General features: G+C 39.0%; 1 protein-coding gene across 1 annotated transcript; it reads right to left on the bottom strand.

The window, feature by feature from the left end:
* Positions 1–1140: 1140 nt before the first annotated feature.
* LOC131232633 (uncharacterized) lies at positions 1141–20055 on the bottom strand. Its single transcript, XM_058229005.1, has 3 exons — positions 19898–20055; positions 19576–19666; positions 1141–1595 (listed from the first exon to the last, which is right to left on the bottom strand). The coding sequence occupies exons 1-3, from the start codon at positions 19965–19967 to the stop codon at positions 1454–1456; spliced, it is 303 nt and encodes a 100-aa protein (XP_058084988.1). The 5' UTR covers positions 19968–20055; the 3' UTR covers positions 1141–1453.
* Positions 20056–27893: the final 7838 nt, after the last annotated feature.

Raw genomic sequence — 27893 nt, 5'->3', positions numbered from 1 at the left:
TTTTAAAAGTCACATTGATCTGATGATGCTTACCATTCCCAGTCATGGATACAAAATGTACAATTCATATTGACCCCAGTTCCGGATATGGCTGATTTCTGGGATATCCCCTGACGTAAAGGAGACCCATCAAACGCACGGTGTTGATGTTTGACACACATCACGATGGGGCCCACACAGCTCGACCTTATAGTACCATTTCCCTATATATATATATATATAAAAGACTTTATCAGTGATTTGATTGTCCATCATGGTCTACCTTTGATTCCCATCCCTCCCAAAGTAACTTTAATCAAATTTGACTTTACTATACCTTTAAAAGTCCACTCAATATTGGACCATTCATCATGTGGGACCCACCTTTGATTAACGATCCATCTTTGAAATTCCTTGGATCTGATGACCCTATCAGATCAAGGATATGTAATGCGTGCCCCATATTAATTACAATAGAGAAGTATAATTATTAATATCGATCATCCATCACAAGGAAACTACCTTTGATTCCCTATACCAATTCACGTTGGTTGGATGATCCTAACCATCCGATTAATGAAGAGGAAATGGATGACCTAAGTTTTATTATACCAAAGAGGGCAAAGTCAGTGATATTTATCGTAGGCAGCACATCTTCTGTGCTTCATTAGGAAAGAAATATAAGCTACCTGGGGCCGAGAAATTCTACTAAGCAAGCTATTGATTAACGATCCATCTTTGAAATTCCTTGGATCTGATGACCCTATCAGATCAAGGATATGTAATGTGTGCCCCATATTAATTACAATAGAGAAGTATAATTATTAATATCGATCATCCATCACAAGGAAACTACCTTTGATTCCCTATCCCAATTCACGTTGGTTGGATGATCCTAACCATCCGATTAATGAAGAGGAAATGGATGACCCAAGTTTTATTATACCAAAGAGGGCAAAGTCAGTGATATTTATCGTAGGCAGCACATCTTCTGTGCTTCATTAGGAAAGAAATATAAGCTACCTGGGGCCGAGAAATTCTACTAAGCAAGCTATTGAACAGGATTGATGAATGGACCACATGTACACTGCCGTATTGAATGTTGCCTGTTGGTCAAACCTTGTACCTGCTCAATCTCCACACATGAAAAGTCCCACCTGATAGGCTCAACCAGCACATACCCAATCGGTACATCCAATGGATGGTTGTAATTGATGCATATATACTAACTGGAAACTAACATAATATTCATTACAACTGATTATCAGAGACATTCCTTCTGGGACAGAAATGGGCCATGATGATGAAAGAATTTCATACAGCCAAAGAAGCAAAAATGAATTCAACAAATTTATTAAAACTGTAATAATCACTATCTATTCCTCAGAAGAAGTATTCATGTGAGATCAAACGAGTCATATAAAACGATGGTCTGGATGTATGGTGAGTTCCCCTTTTGTATATGATTTTTTTCTCAATCCTTGTGTGAGTGGGGGGAATCTTTGGGGAAGAACTGATTTGCATATCTCTCTGCCTTTGTTCCAGATCGATGGTCGTAATACTCGACGACTGCAGCTCCAGCCAATGCTGCCAGTGTAAGTGCCTGAGCATGCAGCCTGTAAAAACGCATCCCAAAACAAGAACGGTTATTTCCATGGGATGGAGAACCTGTGTCTTTAGTCTCCAGGTGTTTAAGCAAAAGATATGCAAATGAGACATGGGGAAAGAGGAAATTTGCCTTCACGTGGCACGCTTGTCTAAAGATCCAGGCAATCCCTGCAAATGAACATGTTCTAAGCCTAAAAATCAGGCGAGCCATGCATGTTGGGCACCTAACAAGTCATGGACTATCTTAATTTTGAGATGAAAATTTTCATTAAGCATGAAATTGCCACCATCTTGATAAGAGGCGGACCATCTTGATTTTGAGGCCCAGGCATGTTCATGGTAGGCCCCATCACATGAATAACCTGGACCATGCACAAGAATGTCATGTTCATTGCATGTTATGGCGGGGTCCACTTTGCAGGGATATCCACGAGAAGGGCTGTCAAAAGTAAAAGGGCACATTTATAGAAGATATGCAAATTGGAAGATAATTGTTTAAAAAGGGAACTCAGATATTTGATTGCGCTCTTCACAGTGTGTGATCTAAACAAGTGAGATCTTTGAGAGAATTAACTTCAATGATATCAGAATTGAGTGATCTTAACTCATTTTCCAAACATGGAATCATTGCATATTTTTATCTATTAATAGCAACTATATAACAGATTGACCACATGCATGTTTGGATGCATGCAATTATTATCAAATAAAGTGGAAACAAATTGCAAGTAGCTTTTTCTTCTTCTTCTTCTTCTTCTTCTTCTTTTTCCTTTTTCCCTTTAATAGATGATCAATACACTAAAAACCCCCAAAAGCAAATAAATGAAACACGAAATCCAAATGCAGGAGGTCACCCCACCTCATTCAAAAACAGCATAACTCAAGCGAGGGGAAAACCAAGGCCATCCCAACCTGGCTTGCCCAACATAAGTTTGGGTCGAGTTGCCAGGATTCTCTGGTGGGGTTGGGATTGGAAAACCCTAACCCAATTTGAAATCAGGTCAGGTTTGGGTTGGGCAAATCTGGGTCGGCATAGGTTGGGTTGGGAATAATCACACATGTATTTAGGTCAGGTTTGGGTATAAAGGAATTCAGATTAGATTTGGGTTGGGCACCTTGTGTTGGAATTTGGGTTGCGAGTCGGGTCCTCTTGCGGTCATGTCAGACTTGGCTTGACTCTCAACTCAACCCAACCCAACCTCTGCCCAAGTTGCACCCTACCAACTAGAGCTGTACATGAGTCAAACTGAGTTGAGCTTGGCACTGCTCGGCTCAGCCAGCAGCCAACCCCAGCTCAAACTCGGCTCGGCCCTCAAGCCTGACCATCCAGCTCTACCTGGTTTGGTCAGCAGCTCGGGCCAGCTCGAGCCAAGTTCAGAGGAGGAGAGGGGGCAAATAGAGAGAGAGAGTACTGGAGGATGGCTCGGGCTTGGTGTAAGCCAGATCGGAGGGATTGGCCGGAACTTCGGTCAGAGAGGGATAGAGAAATGGGTGGGGTGGTGGGTTAGGGTCCAGCCGCTGGAGAGAGGAGAAAGGGGGGTGGGTTTTAGATGGACACTGGTCAAACGAGTCAAACCCGATCTGAGTCGAACCGAGTCCAGTTCAAGCCAAGGACCGAGCCAAGCTCGGTCCAGCACAGACTCGGCTCGAATTTTTTCGAGCTACCAAAAATTAGTTCGACTCGGCCCAAACCCAGTTTCGAGCCGAGCCAAGTCGAGTCAAGCTTTATCGAACTGAGTCAAGTGAGTTAATCGAGCTAACTCGGTTCATGTACAGCTCTACTACCAACTACCCAAACAAGAGATCACACAAAAAAGAATTGCATCCTAATCCCTTCACAACAACAGAATCAAACTCCTTACAAAAACAGGCAGCACCAGTGCCTACCCCCAAAAAAAAAAGCAATGGACCAGTTGAGAGAGGCAAGGGAGGAAACTTGGCCACAACAAATACTGGCATTCCTCTCTCCAAATACCCCACAAAATAGTGAATGGCAACAACTTCCAATTAAGCTACCTCGTGCATTAGTACCAGTAGACCAACCAGCAATGGCATCAAAGACAGACCTTCCAGCAGCCCACCATGAAAGAACCCAAATAAATGGTCACAAAAGGTTCATGATGACTGAGAATTAAGAAAAAAATTATCCCTGGGAGCCCAGGTATCATATACGCCCCCAAAATAAAGAGTTTGAGTACTAGAAGAAAAGTGCCTATACCTAACAAGATTAAGTGAATACCTAAAATTGTGGTCATTTTATTTCTATCTTTCCATACATAACCGAAGAATGGAAAGGATTCTTCAAGAGGCTCAGGTCCAAGAAGTGCATGATAAATACTGCCAAAATGATTCTTATCCTTTCTACAGATAAAGAACACATTGGGCAATGCAGTGTTCCTCTCTTCAACTTGTCGACAGCTATAATTTTATTCACTATGGCAGTCCACAAGAAATCTCGAATCCTGGGAGGAAAATAGGAGCCTTCCACTTCCAACACTCCCTATCCTTGCTCAATGCATTGATTCTTACCTCATGAAGAGAACCCACTAGGGCAGTGAAGTCCTTAATTTCATCTTCACTTGAATTTCTTCAGAAAATTGCATTCCACACAGCCAATCTTCCCATGACCTCATAACAATCCTTAACTGTGGCCTCTTTATTAGTTGCCAAGGAAAATAAAGAAAGGGTCAATTGGGTGTCCCTGAGCAAAACATCCTCCCAGAAAAGGGCCAGAGTTCTTCGTCAGGAGTCACACTAACATCCTTCTCTGTCAATGGCAACCCCAGTTAGGACACTTCCTCATGTTAACCCTGGGGCCCGACAGCGCTTTAAAGCACTGAAGGATGCCTTTGATGATTCTTAATTGATTCATGGATGCCTCACACAAAATAAGTGTGCCATCAGCAAATTGAAGGTGTGAGTATCACCTTCAGCTTACCAACCCCAAAACTCTCACCGTTGACAAGGAAGAAGCCCCAGTAACCAACATGCTTAACATAGAAGAGGGGATAGCGGGCCACCTTGTTAAAAACCTCAAGTATTGGAAAAGAAATCCATCAGAGACAGTTGTCCAATTGATGCATTCTCATATCCATCTCACCCGACTAAATTACGTCTTTTTTAAAAAATATACTAAGAATTCACAGTCAACATGATAACAAGCCTTTTCCACACCTATTTTACACAACAACCCAACCTCCCTCCCCACTTCTGCTTCTTGAATCAATAGTTCCATTGGCCACTAAGATGCCATCTTCAAAACTTTGCCTTTTACTACCAAAGTCCTCTTGAAAGGGAGATACAACCAAGCAAAGGACCTCTCTTAATGACAATTGTAACAACCTGGAATTTTGGGTGCAATTTTACCCTTACATAAGAATGTACAGTTGCACTCGTTCAACTCTACACTTGTAGATCCATTAATTTTAACCCTCTATCTGTAGTTTAGCTTAAATCTAAACCATAGGGAGAATTTTTCACCCATAGATTACATCAGCCGACCGTTGATTAATAGGACAATCCCCCAAATACCCTAGTATTCTCACTCTATTATCAAAACCAACCGTATAAATACCCTATCACCATCAGATGAAGACATCTGACCGTCCATTTTGAATTTGGACCACCCGATCATGGAAAAGTAACCACCAGATCTCCATATCCGCTCATGCACATATCAAATTAAACTTTTGATCCGCTCATCTTCTTCGTCACCTATAAATATGCTTAATCTACCATAAAATCTATGATCTAAGTATCTTGCATACGTGTACAAGTCACTTGAATCTAACGATGTACATTCCTAACATAGATTACATCTAAAAACCACTTTATACATATTCATTTGCGAAACCAACTATACAATAACCTGTATGCATTATTAATATCCCGACCATTCAATTACCTTAATTTTAGGCCTTCATCTGACCGTCTATCATATTTGTATACGTCAAATGGGCCATTCAAATATTGAAATAAATCATTCATGAAGAAAATCGTAGAGTATATATTTAGACTACTGGTTAGTTTTCATATGGGACACAATATTCATTGTTTTGAATTACAGCTAGGTGTAAGCCATTAAAAAGGCATCTTAGTCATCCTTGAGAGATCAAGGCCCAAACTTAGCATGTTGATAGAGCATGCAAATTAGCGGCCCATGCTGAAGTTTGATCCCAAATGGACGGTATGAATAGAGGTTATGAACGTTTCAAAATTTTAGGTGAAAATAGGATATGAAAGCTTATAATTTCTATCGTAAGAGATGAAGGAAGAATTCCACATTATATAATATAATAATAATAAATTTAAAAAATACATGTATACTTATACGACCTCATGAGTTGGGACCCATTATTTAGGCCCCGGACGTGAACCTGAACCGTCCATTTATCATATGTTGCATGGCCAACAGTTCAAACATTTTTAGCAGCCTTACAATTGTTTGCTCAATAAGTATAGGATAACTAATAATCTTGACTGTCCATCGAAAGGACATTAGATTATGCTCATTTATTTAGCTTTCCTGAAATTGAACCATTCATCAACTGAACCTTTTGAAATCTCAATACATCCGAGTTGTCCACCGAGCCAACCATTCATCCATTGGCTACCTTACCGTCTCATATCCACATGCATGTATCATAAAAAAAGAAAAGAAACGAAAAGAAAGACATACCAACTCAGCAACGTATCTTGCCAACCACACCCATATCCTTCTTAAATTCGTTTTTCTTTCTTCTTCCGGCTGCGCCAAGGAGACCATGCTCCATCTGCATCATCTATTGTTTATAATGGTGGGGCCCATCAAACGATCCAAACAGTTAATCATAATCGGACCTTAGGAGAGACTTTGACGGTATGTATTCCTACCAGAAAATCAGTCGTTGTGCTGTCAATCTTAATTTCTGATCTGTCCCAATTTTTTTAAGCCTATGACCCACCATGATACTGCAAAACAAATGGATGGCATAGATTTCTCTCTCAAACATCATGAGACCCCACCTAGCTTTGCTGTAACCTGCGAATGGCTTCCACATATCATCTTGTTGCAACAGCTTGCGCAAAATCTGTTGGAGAGTGGGACTTTCTGATTTTCTCTCCACAATAGTTCCTTGAATAAGAAACCAAATCTAATAGTAACTCACCTAAATCATTCCAAACAAATCCCATCCAGCCAAGCCTGTTTTCCTCGTTGCCGAAAACCTTAGCTTAAGGCCATCAAAACAGCAATACAGTTTACACAGTATTTCCTTCGCTTCCGCTTGTGGAAGCCTAACGCTAATCGGAAACCAATGCGAGTCGTTCTATTCACATCTTATAAAAGATCAAGAAAACCGATTACAATAGTCGGAGTTCCAAGATTTTCATGACTCTTGTGACAATGAGCGGAATCGGCCGAAACAAGATTTCTTTGAAACTCACCGACCAGATCCATCTGAACCTTCGATTTGCTACGCCTACAAGCTTCGTATGGCCAATCCACACTGTCTAGAAGCAACAAAACCAAGAAATAACTAACAATAGAGATTTTGCCATTAAACAGCCACCATCTTGCTCGCAAATCAGCCATGACTGCAGCTTCTTGACCAACCACCGATCCAAGATCCGATTCGTTCATTAAGTGGGCCACACAAATGCCAACCAATCTTAGAAATCCAATCCAGGTCAGACTTCCATGTATAGGTCCAGCAACCTCATGATTTCAACGTCATATGCACAACGTTTCCTCTCGCTGAATAACAAGTCAAGCTGGTTTCTTCTCTTATGCGAGGGTTGTTCAAACACAGCTATACAACTATCTGTTTTGAAGAGAACTCAAACACGCTTTATTGATTAGAGAGAAAAATGAAGGATTGAGAGAGAGTGAGAAATCGAGTGCTTGTTGTGCATTGAACGTGACCCACTAAGTTGTTCGTTCAAGTCCAAATCAAGCCAAGTCCAGCATTCTCAGAGGTAAGCCGATCTTTCATATCGTCCCTGAGATTCTCAACAAATGTTAGATTCATTCAATTGTTAAATTTGAAATCCAAACATTTGTAGATTGCGTAGCAGCTGAGTCAAGCTGAGTCAACTCAGTAGATCTTACGAAGTTTTACATCAAGCTGGGTTGGTTCTAGTCCCAGTCAAGTATGATTTGAGGTAAACCAATTGTTCAAAATTCTCCCTTTGCGACACTCTATAGATAATAGGTTCCATACGAACTTAAATCATAAACTATGAACTATTGCAGATTTTCTAAGAGCGGAGTCGAACCAATTTGACTTGGCTAAGAAACTCACTGAGTCACAGAGGCGAGTCTTGATTCGAGTTAAATCCCACAATCTTCGGAGGTAAGTCGGCTCGAGATATCACTTGGTGACCTTCTATAAAAGTTAAGTTCTTAATTGATCATTTACTTCCAAACCTTTATTCAACTTTAGTTTCCAAAACGTATGTAGGTTGTAATCAAGTCGAACCGAGTCAACTCAGCAAGGAGTATTGCTAAATTTTGGGTTTTGTCGAGCTAAGAATAGTCACTGAACATGGAAACTCCAATTCGGAATCATCTCCACTGGCAGATGCGGGTTAACGGGTTTCCAACTCAAGTGGACGAATTCCCACTTGATGCATTCATGCATTATATAACATTTATATTTTTTTCTGTACTTATATTGTATATAATTATTGTTATTCTATTCTAATTTAATATTATGAAGAATCATATCAGGACTTCTCACTATGCATGGCCAGCTTATCCTGTATTAATGTAAAACTGTATAGATATGATTGAGGGTGAGCTAGTGGAGCACGTGACCCTACTTGACAGAGGAAGAAGTTGCTACCTTAGATAAATTTTAATTCCATTTGATGTTCTTGGATTATTATTTTTTTCTTTCAAGTTTGTTGGACAAGATTTATTTTATTGCATAAGACCCTAAATAGGATTGTCCTTAGGTATGTTAATAACTGAGGATTGGAATTGAATTTTTGATTTCTTATTCATGAGATGTGGCTGAGTATGAATGGAGCTTAGATCTGTGGTAGTACTACTACATAGATAAATTTTGTGTAAGCATATCAAATAATTTAAGTACACTTAGTGTACAAGTCATGACGTGGATCTCAGGTCCGAAGTACACGCCAAGTACCCGAAATCTAGGTCATGACACCAACAACAAAGTTTTTACTAATATTTTATAAGCTCCTCCAACCAAACTTAGTGATCTAAAGATCCCCTAAATTTGAATGATCCTCGACCTTACAAATAAGGGTGATGAAATTCACATTAAGGTCTGATGTAGGACAATTAACCACTTGCTCTAAAAGCTCGAACTGATAGAGCATGGTGAATTAATCCCTTCATCTCATAGCCCAGGCACCAAATCCATGGGTTTCACGAGCCTCACACCCCAAATGTGTCCTTGCATCTCACAGGTCACTCCACTCGAGCCAGATGTGAAAATGCCCCCGCATTAATCACCCCAGTGAGTAGTCTCGAACACGAGATCTCCCGCTCTGATACCAATTTAATGTAGGACAATTAACCACTTGCTCTAAAAGCTCAAACTAATAAAGCATGGAGAATTAATCCCTTTATCTCATTAGCCCAGGCCACAAATCCAGAGTTAGGTCATCGGCCGAACCTTCCTCGTGGGCTCCAAATCCATGGGTTCCGCCTCACACGAGCCACTCGCCTCACACGGGCCCCAAATCCATGGGTTCCGCGGGCCGCCCACCCCGAGTGTGCCCCTACACCTACAGGCCACCCCACTCGAGCCCGGTGTGAAAATGCCCCCGCATTAAGGCCCTTACTCAGGCTCAACCGATCATGAAATTCTTTCATAAAACACTTCCTCTTTTATAATCTCCCAACACACGAGGAAAAATATGATCAAAAAGCCATTTGGCCTAGAGCCTTGTCTTTGTCCATATCCTACACATCTTAACCACCTCATCAAATTCTCTGCCAAGATAGGCTGATCATACCTCTATTGAAGGCGCCTAAAGATGATGCCATCCAGGCTATCCAGCTTTGGTCCTAAGAAATCTTCCTTCAAATGAAAGCAGCTATAGAAAACAACAATTGCATAAAGGTGATTACTTGAACAATGTGAATATTCTTCTTAAATTTCCTTATGATTTATATCTAGCAGACAAACTTTAATTTTTATTGTTATTGTCTTTATTTTCAATTATTTATATTACAAGAATTACTTATTCATGTTTGGAAGTGTCCCCATGCTTAGACTCTTGGGGATTTTGCCAAATGTTTTAGGACACTTCCAAACTTGGCACCAAGGTTTAAAATAATCTGATTAGTACCACCATTGGCCGCTCACCACACGATACACCCCACGGACTAGCAGGAAGATGCTCTTATAGGGACGAACACCATTTTCTTTCAAACAATTTTAGAGAATTTTCTTCTAGACATTATACAATGCTCTGAACAAGAAGTTGTGAAGTACCATTTGGATTTTCAGTTTTCAGGGCCGCGGTTCAATTATCAAAACCAGTGAAATGACAGGCCTCACTGTGGATGACCTAGTGCTCAAATTCCTCCAAATCTGAAGATCCAAGTGTGATAGTTGGCCTTTTTCTTGGTTGAATACAAATTTTTGTTGTTTTTATCTAAACTATATATATTTTTGCAAGGTTTTGCCTAACCGTATCAGTGGGCACATCAGCTGGGCCACAAAAATTATATGGTATGGGCATATCGGACCCATATTGGATGATATGGTTCCATATCTGCCGAATTTTTTCAGCACAAAAACAAAAAAGGAAGGAAGGAAGGAAGGAAGGAAGAAAAAAGGGTAAATAGGAAAAATTGTAAAGCATAAGTATTAGACTGTTCTTTGATAAGAATATTGTCCTTCAGCTTGACCAGCTGAAAGTCAACCAAATAGGTCCTAATTGAACATAAACAAAGCATAATTTGGTAGATTGGGGTCCCATTATATGTGAATACAACAAAATGAAGATGAAAGAAATGAAAAAATGGGGGTAAAGGTTTAACACTCCTTTCAATATTTCCCAAAATGGTCCATTGCGCTTCAATTTGTTGGATCTCACTCAAAGCTTATGTTTTAATTCTTAAAATAGGCCTAGATCTTGTTTAAAATTATTTTCTAAGATTCCTTTATTGTAGAAATGAAGAAGGAATTGGAAAAACAAGATAAATATTGAAAATAAAATTTTCGAAATTGGACCTTTATGGCCATATCAGCATATGTCCACCATAACGGCGTAACGGCCCTGTATCAGCTGACAAGGCCATTTTTTCTTCTTTACGGACTAGTTTACCCTGTAATGCATCATGTAACGGCCAATACAATTGTAACATAACGGATATTCAAAACCATGATTTGTTGAGAACCTCTTGAAGGGTCAGGATCAAATCCAGAATTCTCAGTGCATGGTCTATCTGAAAGCAAATGCAAAGACAACACTAACAGCAGGAATTGTAGCAATAGCTGTATTGAATTACAAAAGATGGTTGAAGTTCCCTACTTCAAATTCTTTTATAGTTTACTACAATGTTTAAAACATATACTTGGATTCTGATGAAAGCTTGTCACAAACAGTTCCTACAGAAAATAAAGAGTTGGAACCTTTGAAATCTGCAGTAACTAGGTGGAAATCAGTCACCAGTATCCTCAAACAGTGATCGATTATGCAGATACAATTTCCAGTTACATGTCTTGAATTGATTACTCACAAAGTACACAACTGAAGACTAACAGAAAATCATGAGAGAGACAGAGAGAGAATCCGCTCACCAAAAAAGGAAATACTGGTTCAAGAAAACCCAAAAAAAAAAAAACTGTGGGGTGTTGCCTCTATAGCTTGTATTGGCAATATTTTCTTTCTTTTTTTTAATTACACTCCAAATTAGAACTTTCCTCTTACTCTTTAAAAGGATAGAATTAGAAACTGACAACAGATCCTATCAGAATCAAATCTAACTTTCACTGACATGAGTTTCAGCCCAAAATAAAGGACACCTTAACCAACAATAACTTTTTTTTTTTTTTTTTATGGATTTAGCCAGAACTAACTTCCTGCAGAATCTTGTAGATGCTCCTTAGAAACTGAATATCCTACCTTAATAAATGTTAACTAGGCTCTAGAGAGATGTAACAATCTAGGACCTCTATTCCCGGGATCTGTTCATCATTTCTTCAGTTTGGAAGGCCCATTACTTTGTGAGCCATTTTCCCCAGGTGGGAAAAGCACCCATCGTCTAGTTCAATCCAGCACCTTTCTTAAATTGGTCCATGGTGTTTCCTTGGCATGTTCTCTTCAACCTAGAAAAATAGGAATAGCAAATGGCAGCTCCCTAACAAATCCTTTCTTCAACATGTTGGCAACTAGCTGGTGAAACTCCTCAAGCTCATTTGGTTTCATTGGTAACCGGCTCCTGGAGTCAAATCAATAGGTTAAAATATTCCTTATAAGAGGAATTCCATCAGGTTTGCTGCAACACCTTCAAAAATTGAGTTGGGATGTGCTGTCTTTAAAGACTTTCATGCACACGTTTGTACTACATCACACTAGAACTAGTCCTTGTAATGTTTCTAGTTGAAAACAAGATGGGGCTTCTAGAGGCCTGCTTTTTCAGGTGGAAAATCATAGAAAAGCATCGAAAAGAAGATGAACCCCCATGATGGACAATTTCCCCTGTTTGAGAAACTATAAAAGAGGGGAAATCAATTTCCTTTTTCCTGGCTTTTCTTTTCAAAAAAATGATAAGCAGAACCATTTACCAAAACAACCCAGTTCAATGTATATTTCCACAAATATGAGAGACAGCTCCACCGTTTGACCGTTGACCTCTTAACATTTCCATAGAATATAATTACGCAAAACAAATTGGGTAAGCTGGATCGACTTCTGCAGTTTTCCCTATCCACAGGATTCCACTTTGGTTTCCCATTTCCACATCTTGGTTTCGCATTATCCAAACAGGCCCAGGAATTTCTTAACCATAGAATTTGCAATAGTCGTGGATGGTGGATTGCTGCTTCAATCGCAATTTGTCCACAAACTCCTTAGAGACGAAATTCTCATCATACCTGTCAACTAGGATAGTGCATATTCTCACCTTATGAATAATTGATGTGAGCAATGTTGCGATGAAACCACCTACCTTCATGCTACAGATTCGTCAACATTACCTATTGCATAAACATGATCTCATCTTAATCACCTTCTATTTTTTCAGTTCCTTCATACTCAAATCACAGATCCAAGCAAGCTAGAAGAAGGCTGGAACTTGCATATCTACTTTTTTATGTCAGGTAGATCTTCTATAAGCCCAACTGGTTTCCTTGGAGCTTTTGTCAGCACTTAGCAGGCAACATGCCTCAGATGATGACATCTCAAACAGGTAACGGCTTTCATTGCTCCTCTAACAAGAAAAACACCTCTCCCAAATAGTCCTCTTCCCATTTTGGGATTTAGAATTGTTTCAGAGTTTGTTGAGGTGCATTAAGGGGTATGAGGAACTGTTTACGTGCATGACCCATTGATGTTTGACGTGGTCTTGCTATTGTCCTGACATCTGCTACATGCTTTAAGGATCCAAGAATACCTTGATAACACACCTTCTCTTCCACTTTGAAAGCATGTTTATTATGTGTCTTCTACAGTTTCAAAGGCTTGAAGGGCTAATTCGAAGCAGATTTCCTGCTGCAACCCATCAAGACATCTTCACTCACAGCAACTTCATCAGTCTCACTTTAAGTCACAATGAAAGAACACTGAATACTCGATTTATTACTTGATGCACTTCAAACCCTATTGAAAATCCTGAAATTCATCAAAAAGTCGTTGATTGGAAGATGCTTGACCTTCACCGGTTCTCTCATCTTCTCTCATTAATTGGTTGGCTCTAAATTTTGCCCCCATCGGGCCCTTCCTCCGTTGTAGTTCTACCCACCATGTTAAAGAAAAATTATGGAACCTTATTGAAGTGAAATTCTTCTCCTAGGATATAGGTTTAGCTAAAAGAATTTCCCAACCTAAGGAACCTTTCGGGCTTATAATTGAATATTATGACTTCCAGATCTTGGTCGGTGTAGATTTTGTGAAGATGTACTCATCCATATGCTAGGTTTGAGGCTCATTTGTCGGGTTGTATTCTCAAAACCTTGTTGCCCATGTCCTTCACCAATTTTAATCCACAGTTTCCAAGATTCCTGTTTGATTTCCATCTTTGAATCTATTTTGATTCTTTCAACTAGTCCAACATCTTGACTTGATTGTCCAATTTTTTTCACATTGTTAATATCATTTCTCATTTAATTCACCAAACTTCTTGTATAAAGAATCAACTTGTGGAATTAATTCTGCAAACGCCTATTGAGATGAGCTCTTCTTGGAGATTACCCAAGTGTCAAATCTGCTCTGGTAGCAATTGATGCAAATACGGGTATTGCTGGAACTTCAGTTAGCAGCTCACATTGCAAACCTGGACTAACAGCAGAAACTTGAAAAATAGCTGTAATAAATTCCAGTAGAGGTTTGAAATTTTCTACCTCAAACAGTAGAGGCTTGAAATTTACTACCTCAAATTTGTTGTTACAAAAATTTACTACCTCAAATTTGTAACAACGGAAATTTTAATTCTGCTGAGAACTTGTCACAAACAGTTGATAAAAAAGGGAGTTGAAAACCTCCCAAAAAAATAGAGTTGAAATCCTCAAAATCTGCAGTAACCAGGGGCAAGTTGGTGACCTTAGATGGAGGAAACCTAAAACCACAAATGGTCTGCTTGATTGTTTAGATGGAGAAAACCTAAAACATGGATATGGAAAACCAACATGGAATCCTCAAGAAACAGAAAACGCAGATTCCAACAGAAGTTCTGTCTTTTAGTTTGAAGTGCGTACCGTTTTCTATGGAAATGCTAAAAGGTCAACGGTCAAACGACAAGAGGTATCTCTTGGATCCTTGGAAAGCTAAATTTAACAGTTTCTTAAAAAGAACATCGATATCCATGGTATTTTTAGTAAAACATCGGAAATGGAAAACCATCTCTGACCCCACTTTTATTCACAAGCAGCGAAATGTAGGTTTCCTTGGAAAAGCTTTTCATTTCAAAGGGTATTAAACATTCCCAAACAACCCCTTCTTTTTTACTTGTGTTCCTGCTAATAGAATTAGAAACTAGAAGGATTCCTGTCAAAGCTATAACTTACTTCGACTTTTTCCTAGCTAAAGATGACTTGTAAACTAAGAGAACTCTTAAACTAGCAGCAACTTTCTATAGGGAGTTATAGAAACTTGTTAGAAACTGAAAACCTTATTCAACAACAAACTTTGATCAAGGGAACATATCACGAAATAATAAAAACAGATCTCGTTTCTTCATATAGTTGATTTCAAGGGTTCTGTTGATGCATAGGTTAGGGACCTGGGGCATTCCCCATGATGCACACAGGAGAAAATGGGGCTTCAACTCATGCGCATTGTGGGATGAGACCATTTGGCACATCCTGAAGAATCCATGTGGCAAGATTCACTCAAACTCCAGCCTGTAAAATGTGCCATGAGATTAGAATTGAGTGATAGCTCATAGGACCTGTTACCATCCCATTTTAATTTAGTTTGGTGGACATATAACTTCCAACAGCAAAAATACACCCAAACCAGCCATAGATGCCATCTTACTGGTATTACAACATGGATTGCTTTTGATGGTATCTTCTGTTAGCTTGTGGTAATATAATTTGATAACCAAAAAAAAAATACACCCAAACCAGCCATAAATGTCATCTTACTGGTATTACACTGGATTGCTTTTGATGATATCTTCTGTTAGTTTGTGGTAATATTAATTTGATTACAAAAAGAAAAAGAAAAAAATAAAATTGGTTACAAATAGAAGAGATTTAAAAGTTACTCTATTTTTCGACCTATTAAGGATGAAGTTGAAACCTCCTTTCTTTGTTCGATTAGATTAAGGATGAGATCAAAGAAGCCATCATTGGGGCAAATGATGAAATAGCTTTGGTTAGAGCAAAAGCCCAAAATGGCATAACCAAACAATTGCTTGTATTTATTACAAAGGAAAGCCCCCCTATACCAATGTTTTAAATATCTTTATTGCATAATGTACTGCACCTTTGGGGTATAGATACATATCGGTTATCGCATGGGATATATCGGTTGTATTGCGTAATCAGTGTTTTCAGTAGCGAGTAGCGGACACTACGTAGCGTAGCGTAGCGAAAACGCTACGTAGTATATGCATGTAGCGTAATTCCCTAGTAGCGTAAGCTACAGGGTATGTAGCATAAGCTACGCTACATGTGGCGTAGCATAGTGTGTAGCATGGATAGCATAAGCTACCTGAAATGTCATTTTTGTCAAGCGTTTTTTCTATGTTAGTTAAACACCTATTTTTAAATGGTGATGACTTATACATATGACACATGGCACTACATTAAACTAATCTGGACCATCCAAATTGTGGTCCATATTGTAGATAGAACACTTAGATCAATCCAGACCATCCAAATTGTGGTCTATACTATGAATTTGCGATGTTTCAATAAATAAAAAAGAAGTCATACTTAGAGATGTCTAAAGGCAAAGAGAGAAGGATTTTGTGTAGCTTACGCTCCACACTATAGAGGGCCAAACGCCACGCTATACACTACACACTATTTAAAACATTGTGCGTAATATATCGATGTTGTTGGGAAACATGGGAACAATGGAAAATTGGTCGATTTTTTCAATGAAACTTTAAGGATTGTTGAAAAAGACATGTATACACACTTAGAAATCAAAACATTACAAAAAAATGCACATAATAGGAGTTTCCATTGTATGAGGTCCTAATATATGCACTTTTCAATTGAATTGATTCAAGTATATTCAAAGTCTATTCATATAATTTATATACGTAAGAAGACATGTATGGAAATGCAAGCGATACATTGAAAAGCAAAAGAAAAATCACGAAATCAGGTTACATACATGTTTAATTTTGTATTTGGATACAAAAATAGCAGATGATTTGCGAGAAATTGAGAAATTTCAATTTTTCTCAATTTTCCGCAGCTTGACCCATCTCCCTCAAATCTCAAAATCGAAGTTCCAAATCCCATGATTTTTCATTATTAGAAAGAAGGAAAAAAAAAAAAAAACATGAAGAATCATAGATTTGTAACTATTTGACACTGGTTTAACATGATTTACAACAAAAACATGGATCGGAAATCGAAAATGCTCACTGGATCGAATAGGTGGGATATATGATATATCGGCACTACATATGCGTTTCGTATCGCGCAAGTGGGATACAAGATATATCGTGGGAAATATCGGCTGATATCGTCGATATTTAAAACACTACCCTATACTGTGCCATTCAATTGATTCGATGTTCCATGCTACTCGCCACTCCTTAAGGCCAAGGATGAGGTCAAACCATCATTTCGGTATTTGTAGCCCAATACATTTCCATTATTTTACCTAGCCAAACCTGCCACCTCATGTGCCAAAGTCAACAGTTGTTCTTCCTTCCTCGCTTCCTCTTTTTCTACATATGCGGTGGCGGGCTCCACGCTCTCTATGACCAGTGGTGGGTAATCAAAGAAGAGAGGACAATTGATTTCTCCCTTGCCTTGCTCAATCTTCCCCTACCACCCACTTTAGAATTTTGTTAATTGAACTGATTGGAAAGGCAGCATGCTAGTATCTATTGACCCTAAATGTCTTCCTAGAAAACATCAGAATTCTGAAATAACTACAAATTATTCCTAAATAGCCTTGTCAAGCATAAACCACAAAACGCATCAAAATTCCCAATATAGATATGCACAGACAAGAGGATCTGATAGTCATACAACTTTTTAATTCAAAACTTTCATTCCTAAATACCCATTTTAAGTGTAAACACAAAACCTATCAAACCCCTAACATCAATGTGCAAAAGTGCAGATTGGTTTACGTTCCCAAATCCAGATTTTAAATTATTACTTCATGAGTGGTGAGTACCCTTTCTACCTAGCCCAAGTAACTGCACTATCAACTAGTGTTTTAAATAGTGTCACTATGTAGAGTGCGAAAATAGCGGATGCTACAGGGGCCGTAGCATATGTAACATGTCATGTTGCATGTAGCATATGTAGCATTCGTTACACCCTACGCAAGTTTTTATATAATAAGCAATTTTTTATAAGCTGGACTTTTGTGTTAGTTCAGTTATTGATTTAAAATGGTAGTGACCTATCCTCCTCACAGATGGCAATGATGTAGAGTAATCCATTCCAGGCCATCCAAATAATGGGTCCTATTGTTGATGGAGAATATCTCTGCATGTACCCCTATTAGATAATCTTAACTATCTATACAAGCGCCTCCACGTGTACGGCTGAATATTTATGAGTATTCTAAAAGGTGTAAACTCACATTTATTCAAAATGTTTTAAAACTAATGTGTTTCTAAAGAGGGTTGGAGTTTCACGGGCATTGGAGCCCAAACAAAGGAGAAGTTTGAGATTTCCCATTTGAAGTACATATGGTTGTGTAGCTAAAGATTTGGGTTCGTTTGGTTGATTTACAGCTAAATAGTAAATAGAGGTATTTCTCTTACTCTTTATCTCATTTAATAACTTATATTTTATTTTGATTGATTTAATATTGATTTAGGGTGTATTTTGATTTTATTTTCTATTTTGTTCCAATTTTTGGGAGGATGGTTCCGCGCAACATTGTAGAATAAGCATATTCTACAACCATTTGTTGCATGGGGCCCACCGTGGTGCGTCTATGGCATGGAACCTAACCTGTCCAGTCCATCATGTGGCCCACCACTCTAACGGCAGTGGTTTTTCAGTGGCTGTGAATTGTTTTCATCTTTCTAATGGTTTTAATGCGGTGTACCATGTGATAATGGTTGTGAAAAAATGAAGCACTTTTTTGGCCCTTTTATTTATTTTTTTTCTTTTATTTTTTTAATGTTTATTCTAACTATTTATCATATTTTTCCCTAATATTTTAACTAATACATAGAAGTATTAATTAAAGTATTGCGTAGAGTATCGCATAGTGTTCAACCCTCTACATGCTAGAGGGTTGGACACTATGCAATACTCTACACACTATTTAAAACACTGCTATCAACATGTGCTCTTAAATAATTGAGACATCCGCACATCATTCTGATGTGAATTTCCAATCAAAGATCCATCACAATCCCCATACCAACATGCCCTAGCCGTTTCATCATGAAAACCACCCTAAAGAAGGACGACCCTGACTTTTGAGTCAGGAATTTTCAAGGTGGACCCACATGAGGAATGGCAGAGATATAAGATATTGCCGTTGGGCCACGCCAAAAGGCCCAGAACATAGGCTATAAATTGCCTCTTCACTCTCCCCTCAGATGAATTTGCCCTACCACTTCTTGATGCAAATTAAAGAACCGGTTACTTTCCACTCCTCAACCATTTTCCATATATAAAAATAATTCACAAGCATACATGCAAGATCATCATTCAAAACAAAAGCTCACATTTGGACATCAAAATAAATAAATAAAATGAAGGTTGCATGCAAACTGAAGGGACCAGGTCCAGTGCCTCTGGAGGCATGGAAGGCTTTGTGCCTCTATGTCAGAGCTGCAAATGGGGCATAGATGGACTATAAAACCATTCATATTATAGAAGTCCAAACGTGAACAGGCTACAAGGTCCAAAAAGTCGCACCCTTCAGACGATCAAACCCTTTAATCAAGGGCACAAATGAACTAAAAAACATTCAGCAATGTTTCAAATTCAGCCAAAAAATGGTTCATTTATTAGATGATCAGGATGGTCCAATCAATGGTGGAGCCCACGAGGCTTATGGTTCCGATCATCATCCTCGACATCAAATACCAAAATCAACCCAATCGAGAAAAAGTAATAATCAAAGAATTTACAAATAATTAACTTTCAAAAAAGAAGAAGAAGAAGAAGAAGAATGGAGAGTTTGTAAACAATTTACCTAGCATGGATGATCTTGACGCTGGTCTTCATGGTGGGGCGAGACCAGTTGTAAGCGATCGAGCCTGTGATGCCGCTCAACCAAAGGCACCCTTTTTTTTTTTGCATATAATACAAACAATACATAGAATTAAAATGAGGGAATTATATCTACATCCACCCTATTGATTTGCACACACTCATTTCCTATTTTTGGGATTTGAAATGGTACAAAAGCATACCATCTCAAAAGAACCAAGAACTTCAATCCATATGTATCTATAGAAGGAGAAAGACAAAGAAAACAAGAAAAATAAAAAATCAAAGATGGCAGCAAGAATTACCAACGGTTCGAAGCTTGTGATCGACGACCCATTCTCTGATAGATTCTATGTTGCTCTTCAGATCTGCCATTTTTCAGATTTTTTTCTGTTTTTTTCTTTTTCTTTTTTTTTTTCTTTTTGAAGAGAGTTGCTTTCGAGAGAGGTGGAGGAAGGGCGGTCTTGCGGATGTTTTTAAAGGAGATATTGAGAGAGGCTAAGGCGATTCGCGCGAAGAGAAACTGAGGAGATTCGTAGCACACCATCCACGTGTGCAAGAGGTTCCGTCCGAGAACCGTCAACAGCCCTGTTTTGCGAGAGCGGATTAGGTGAGACCACGGCGCCACCAAAGACGTGCGGCCTTTACGGTGGGGTTACCGTGGGGCCTACCTTGATGTATTTATTATGTATCCACGCCGTCCATCCATTTTTTCATATCATTTTAGCATATTATACCAAAAATAAAGTATACCTAATTATCAAGTGGACCATATCATAAAAAACAGTGGTAAGTGACCATTAATATGTCACAAAAGTTTTGGATAAGCTGATATTTGTTTTTTTTTTCCTTCATCTAAGTTTATATGACCTTATCAACGGATTGGATGGTAAATAAGCACTACGAAAACATTAAGGTGTGCCTTAAGAAATTGTTAATGATAGCAAAGTCACTCACCACTATTTCTCATGGTATGGTTCAAGTGATAATTTTATATACTTCAATTTTGGTATAATAACTTAAAATGATACGAAGAAACAGATGAGCGGAGTTGATACATAATACACATATTAATGTGTGCCCACAGTAATCTCTTGGTAAGGACCGCGCCATCTCGGGTGAGACCGGGTCTCACTTAATCAGCTCTCCTGTTTTGCGCCCCTTGTTTAGGCAGCGTAAAACAACGATGATTGTACGCAGATTACCGATTCCCCTCGCACATGAAGTTCTTGTAGTCAGAAGCCTTATTGGGTTAACAAAGATGCCCTTGCCCACTTCATTTATCAGTTTTTTCAATATCATAAGAGGACAGTATTCTAAAAATCAGCTGATAAAAAATTCATATGCGCTGCTACAGGAAACAGTGTGAATAAAAACATCCACCGTTGAAACCTTTCAGAGCCGGTTGATAGGGTTGTCACCGCTAACATAAGCAGTAGACACGAAGTGTATGATGCAAAACTTCTTTCGCTCCGTGAAGTTTTCAGCGATGGACGTTAAATTACTATTATATACCTTATTTTTAGGTTTTTGTTGTATTGTAGTTTTGTAAAATTGATCCCTCAGAGGCACTGTTTCCATTCGCACCTGGGTACCGGGCAGGGGTAATACCCAATCCGCGTCCTGGTGCGGGGGCGGTTGTTAAGGTGAGACCCCACTGTCCCGTACACGCGAGCCGCGAATCGCGTTCAACGTTGCCGAACAGCGTGACAAGGATCCGCTCAGAAAAGGAGACAACGCGGCTTTAGAGGCGTGCGCACTGACGGACCATTGCGTCAGTCCTTTTTGACGGGTTGGCTGCGGTCAATGGTCAGTGGACAGAAACCAAAGAGAAGTTTATAACTGTACGACCCATTTAAGGCCCATTTAAATTCGAAGCCCACTTCTTTTTACTTTTCGAAAATAGGTCCTAGATGTACGGACGAATTGTCAAAGGTCGAAAATGCCCCTGCCTGTTACTTCAAGCCAATCGGTGGCGCTCGAAGACGAGCGCTGACGCTCGTCGAACTCCGAGTTGTACGAACGGTTCAAAAGATATCAAAGTTACATTGGCCCCACAGTTACGTATTTATTATATTCACAACGTTCATCCATATTCGAGATCATTTCGGAGCATTATAAAAAAAAAAAAATCATATCCAAAGATCAAATGCACCGCACCACAAAGAGTAGAGGGAAAATTGATTTTCACCATTAAAAATTTTGTAGGGCCCACCATAACATTTATTTTCCATCCAATCTATCCATGAGGTCAAAAAGACCTAGATGAAAAGGAAAAATAAATTTCATAATGATCTAAAACTTCTATCACCCCTAAAAGGGTTTCAATGGTAGACATTCAATCCTTCAAAGCCTTTCACAGTGTGGTCCACTTGATAGCTAGATCTGTCTTATTTTTCGTCTCAAGCCTTAATACGAGTTTGCCAAATAGATGGACAGTTTGGATATAACACATACCTCATAATACGACCCACAAAAAGCAGTGGGGATTACAACAACAAAAAATAAAAAATAAATAAATAAATAGTAATAATAATAATAATAACCAGGAATTTATGGCTAGGAGTTATCTATGACTACGGATTATGGATTATAATCGTAGCAATAGCCGCGGCCCCTGCCATTACGGTATGTCCTTTTTATACTTATCGAAGGTCTTTTGATATGTATTGAATGTCTTTCGATTCATCAAAAAAGGTCCAGAACTGCATATCGAATGTCTTTCGATTCATCAAAAAAGGTCCAGAACTTTCTAGCGAGTTTGCCTCAAGAATCCTGCAATTTTCGATACATATCGAAGAGTATTCCGAAGGTATTTTTACAAATAGCTACGGATTATAACTGTAACCATAATTGTGGCATGTGCCAGTTTATGAAACTTTTTTTTATTTTTTATTTTTTATTTTTATTTTTATTATTTTACATGGAGAACTTTATTCTACCTACAATTTTCTCTAGTACATATTTATATAAATATGTATATATAAGCATATAAAAAAAATTTCTCTTTTTTTCATTTCTTTCTTTATTCATTTAACAAGAATATCTTCTAAACCAAAATTAGTTACTTAACGTACCCTATGTGATTTTGGGGTAGAAGAAGCTACTTTAGCCAACCAACCTGGTTATTTTTCAAGATTCCATCAGGTCGATGGACGAAAATCCATTTCATTCACTTCGCAGTCAATTTCAATCAGTTCGCGGTCAATTTCGTTCATTTCATTTACTTTGCGATCAATTCCATGCATTTTACGGTCAATCCCGGTGATTCTGTTTTGATTCACGGTCATTTCCATGCATTTCACGGTCAATTCCCTTCACTTCACGGTCATTTCCATGCATTTTACGGTCATTTTCCTACACATCACGGTCATTTCTAAGCATTTCATGGTCAATCCCGGCGATTCCGTTTTGATTCACGGTCATTTCCATGCATTTCACAGTCAATTCCCTTCACTTCTTGGTCATTTCCATGCATTTCACGCTCAATTCGCTTCACTTCACGGTCATTTCCATGCATTTCATGCTCAATCCCGGCGATTCCGTTTTGATTCACGGTCATTTTCATGCATTTCACGGTCAATCCCGGCGATTCCGTTTTGATTCACGGTCATTTCCATGCATTTCACGGTCAATTCCCTTCACTTCACGGTCATTTTCATGCATTTCATGGTCAATCCCGGCGATTCCATTTTGATTCACGGTCATTTCCATACATTTCACGGTCAATTCCCTTCACTTCACGGTCATTTCCATGCATTTCACGGTCAATTCCCTTCACTCCACGGTCATTTTCATGCATTTCATGGTCAATCCCGGCAATTCCGTTTTATTTCACGGTCATGTCCATGCATTTCACAATCAATTTGCTTCACTTCACGGTCATTTCCATGCATTTCATGGTCAATTCCCTTCACTTCACGGTCATTTCCATGCATTTCACGATCAATCCCGGCGATTCCGTTTTGATTCACGGTCATTTCCATGCATTTCACGGTCAATTCCCTTCACTTCACGGTCATTTCCATGCAGTTCACAGTCAATTCCCTTCACTTCACGGTCATTTTCATGCATTTCACGGTCAATCCCGGCAATTCCGTTTCATTTCACGGTCGTTTCCATGCATTTCACGGTCAATTCGCTTCACTTCACGGTCATTTCCATGCATTTCACGATCAATTCCCTTCACTTTACGGTCATTTTCATACATTTCACGATCAATCCCGGTGATTCCGTTTCATTTCACGGCCATTTCCATGCATTTCGTGGTCAATTCCCTTCACTTCACGGTCAATTCCATGCACTTCACGGTCAATTCCATACATAGAAATGACCGTGAAATGAAACAGAATCGCCGAGATTGACTGTGAAATGCATGGAATTGACCGGGAAGTGAAGAGAATTAACCATGAAATCCATGGAAATGACCATGAAGTGAAGCGAATTGACCGTGACCGTGAAATGCATGGAAATGACCGTGAAATGAAACGGAATTGCCGGGATTGACCGTGACATGCATGAAAATGACCGTGAAGCGAAGGGAATTGACCGTGAAATGCATGGAAATGATCGTGAAATGAAACGAATTGCGGGGATTGACCGTGAAATGCATGAAAATGACTGTGAAGTGAAGGGAAATGACCGTGAAATGAATGGAAATGACCGTGAAGTGAAGGGAATTGACCGTGAAATGCATGGAAATGACCGTGAATCAAAACGAAATCGCCGAGATTGACCGTGAAATGCATGGAAATAACCGTGAAATGCATGGAAATGACCGTGAATTAAAACAGAATCGCCGGGATTGACCGTGAAATGCATGGAAATGATCGTGAAGTGAAGCGAATTGACCATGAAATGCATGAAAATGACCGTGAAGTGAAGGGAATTGACCGTGAAATGCATGGAAATGATCATGAATCAAAACAAAATCACTGGGATTGACCGTGAAATGCACAGAAATGACCTTGAAGTGAAGGGAATTGACCGTGAAATGCATGGAAATGACCGTGAATCAAAATGAAATCGCCAGGATTGACCGTGAAATGCATGGAAATGACCGTGAAGTGAAGCGAATTGACCGTGCAATGCATGGAAATGACCGTGAATCAAAATAGAATCGCGGGGGACTGACCGTGAAATGCGTGGGAATGACCGCGAAGTGTAGGGAAATGATCGTGAAATGCATGGAAATGACCGTGAAGTGAAGCGAATTGACCGTGAAATGCATGGAAATGACCGTAAAGTGAAGGGAATTGACCTTGAAATGTATGTAAATGACCATGAATCAAAACAGAATTGTCGGGATTGACCGTGAAATGCATGGAAATGAGCGTGAAGTGTAGGGAATTGACCGTGAAATGCATGGAAATGACCATGAAGTAAAGGGAATTGACCGTGAAATGCATGAAAGTGACCGTGAATCAAAACGGAATCGCCAGGATTGACCGTGAAATGCATGGAAATGACCGTGAATGAAAACGGAATCACCGGGATTGACCATGAAATGCATGAGAAATGACCGTGAAGTGAAGCGAATTGACTGTGAAATGCAGGAAAATGACCGTGAGTCAAAACGGAATCATCATGATTGACCGTGAAATGCATGGAAATGACTGTGAAGTTTAGGGAATTGACCGTGGAATGCATGGAAATGACCATGAAGTAAAGGGAATTGACCGTGAAATACATGGAAATGACCGTGAATCAAAACAGAATCACCGGGATTGACCGTGAAATGCATGGAAATGACTGTGAAGTGAAGGGAATTGACAGTGAAATGTATGGAAATGACCGTGAGTCAAAATGGAATCGCTGAGATTGACCGTGAAATGCTTGGAAATGACCGTGAAGTGTAGGGAAATGACTGTGAAATGCATAGAAATGACCGTGAAATGCATGGAAATGACCGTGAATCAAAACGGAATCGCCGGGATTGACCATGAAATGCATGGAAATGACCGTGAAGTGTAGGGAAATGACCATGAAATGCATGAAAATGACTGTGAGTGAAGGGAATTGACCGTGAAATGCATGGAAATGACCGTGAATCAAAACGAAATCACCGAAATTGACCGTGAAATGCATGGAATTGATCGCGAAGTAAATGAAATGAACGAAATTGACCGCGAACTGATTGAAATTAACCGCGAAGTGAATGAAATGGATTTTCGACCATCAACCTGATGGAATCTTGAAAAATAACCAGGTTGGTTGGCTAAAGTAGCTTCTCCTACCCCAAAATCATATTAGGTAACTAATTTTGGTTTAGAAGATATTCATGTTAAATGAATAAAGAAAGAAATGAAAAAAAGAGAGAAAATTAATTTTTTATATGCTTATATATACATATTTATATAGATATATACTAGAGAAAATTGTAGGTAGAATAAAGTTCTCCATGTAAAAAAATAAAAATAAAAATAAATAAATAAAAATTTCATAGACTGGCACAGACTACAGTTATGGCTACGGTTATAATCCGTAGCTATTGGTAAAGTCACCTTCGATACATATCGAATACTCTTCGATATGTATCGAAAATTGCAGGATTTTTGAGGCAAACTCGCTGGACAGTTTTGGACCTTTTTCGATTAGTTGAAAGACAGTCAATACATATCAAAAGACATATCGAAAGACCTCCGATACATATAAAAGGACATATCGAAATGGTAGGGGCTACGGCTATTGCTACGATTATAATCCGTAGCCATAGAAAACCCCTTAGCCATAAGTTCCTAGTTATTATTATTATTATTATTATTATTATTATTATTTTATTTTTTGCTGCTGTAATCCCCATTGCTTTTTGTAGGTCCTATTATGAGGTATGTGTTATATCCAAACCGTCCATCTATTTGGTAAACTCGTATTAAGGCTTGAGACGAAAAATAAGACAGATCTAGCTATCAAGTGGACCACACTGCAAAAGGCTTTGTAGGATTGAACCTCTACCATTGAAACCCTTTTAGGGGTCACAAAAGTTTTGGATCATTATGAAATTTATTTTTCCTCTTCATCCAAGTCTTTGTGACCTTATGAATAGATTGGATGGAAAATAAATGTTATGGTGGGCCCTACAAAATTTTTAACGGTGAAAATCAATTTTCCCGCTGCTCTTTATGGTGTAGTCCAGTTGATCTTTGGATATGATTTTTTTTATATAATGCTCCGAAATGATCTCGAAATATGGATGAACGTTGTGGATATAATAAATATGTAACTGTGGGGCCCATGTAACTTTGATATCTTTTGAACCGTTCGTACAACTCGGAGTTTAAGGAGCGTTAACGCTCGTCTTCGAGCACCACCGATCCGCTTGAAGGAAAAAAGCAGGGGCATTTTCGACCTTTGGCAAGCCATTCGTACATCTGGGGCTTATTTTTGAAAGGTAAAAAGAAGTGGGCTTAGAAATGTAAATGGGCCTTAAATGGGTCGTACAGTTGTAAATTTCTCGAACCCAAACCGTCTACCATATATGTTTTACACGACGCATGAAACGGAAGTGGATTGGCCAGTGTACCACACACCAGCTATATTACTGGTGTTTTGACGTCAGCAAGTTATGTGGGTCTCATCATGAGGTATCTATTATCTCCAAACCGTCCATCCATTTGGCGGGCTCTTCTTAAGGCTTGAGACGAGAATTAAGACAAATCTAACTATTAAGTGGACCACACTAAAAAAAGCAGCGGGGGATTGAATGTCTACCATTGAAACCCTTTTAGGGTTACAGAAGTTTTGGATCAATATAAAATTTGTTTTTCCTCTTCATTGAGGTCTTTATGACCTTATTAACAGATTGGATGGAAAATAAACGTTATGGTGGGCCATATGAATTTTTTAATGCTGAAAATCATTATCTCCTCTGCTATTTGTTGTGTGGTCCATTTGATCTTTGGATATGATTCATTTTTTTATATAATGCTCTAAATTGATCTCAAAAAATGGATGAACGATGTGGATGTAATAAATACATCACTTTGGGGCCATGTAACTTTAATCTCCTTTGAACCGTTGGTACAACTCGGAGCTAAGTAGAGCTGGGCATTAGACCGAGTCGAATCAGATTCGGCCCAACTCGACTCTGTCTGAACCCGATCCGATCCGAGATCGAGTCCGGGTCATCTAACTCGATTCGATCCTAACCCAAGTTGTCGTAGACCGATCCGAGTCCGACTCGGTTAGGAAAACCGAGTCGGATCGGATTGGGCCAGGTTCGGATCAATTTTTTTCCTGCTGTAATCTCACTCCTCAGGTTGTTTGCAACATCTTTTAATAGTAAAGTTGTAGTTTTTATAA

The sequence above is a fragment of the Magnolia sinica genome, chromosome 18 (assembly GCF_029962835.1).
Source record: "Magnolia sinica isolate HGM2019 chromosome 18, MsV1, whole genome shotgun sequence".
NCBI classification, from domain to species: domain Eukaryota; kingdom Viridiplantae; phylum Streptophyta; class Magnoliopsida; order Magnoliales; family Magnoliaceae; genus Magnolia; species Magnolia sinica.
Note: the sequence above shows the minus strand (reverse complement) of the source record. Positions and strands in the feature narration are given on the sequence as shown.

What these genes read in the sequence shown, in the direction of transcription:
- LOC131232633 (XM_058229005.1), bottom strand. Translation starts at nt 19,967, where the DNA reads ATGGCAGATCTGAAGAGCAACATAGAATCTATCAGAGAATGGGTCGTC. An exon ending in TCACAAGCTTCGAACCGTTG is followed by an intron (nt 19,667 to 19,897) that starts GTAATTCTTGCT and finishes AAAAAAAAAAAG; the next exon opens with GGTGCCTTTGGTTGAGCGGC. An exon ending in GTCAAGATCATCCATGCTAG is followed by an intron (nt 1,596 to 19,575) that starts GTAAATTGTTTA and finishes GCGTTTTTACAG; the next exon opens with GCTGCATGCTCAGGCACTTA.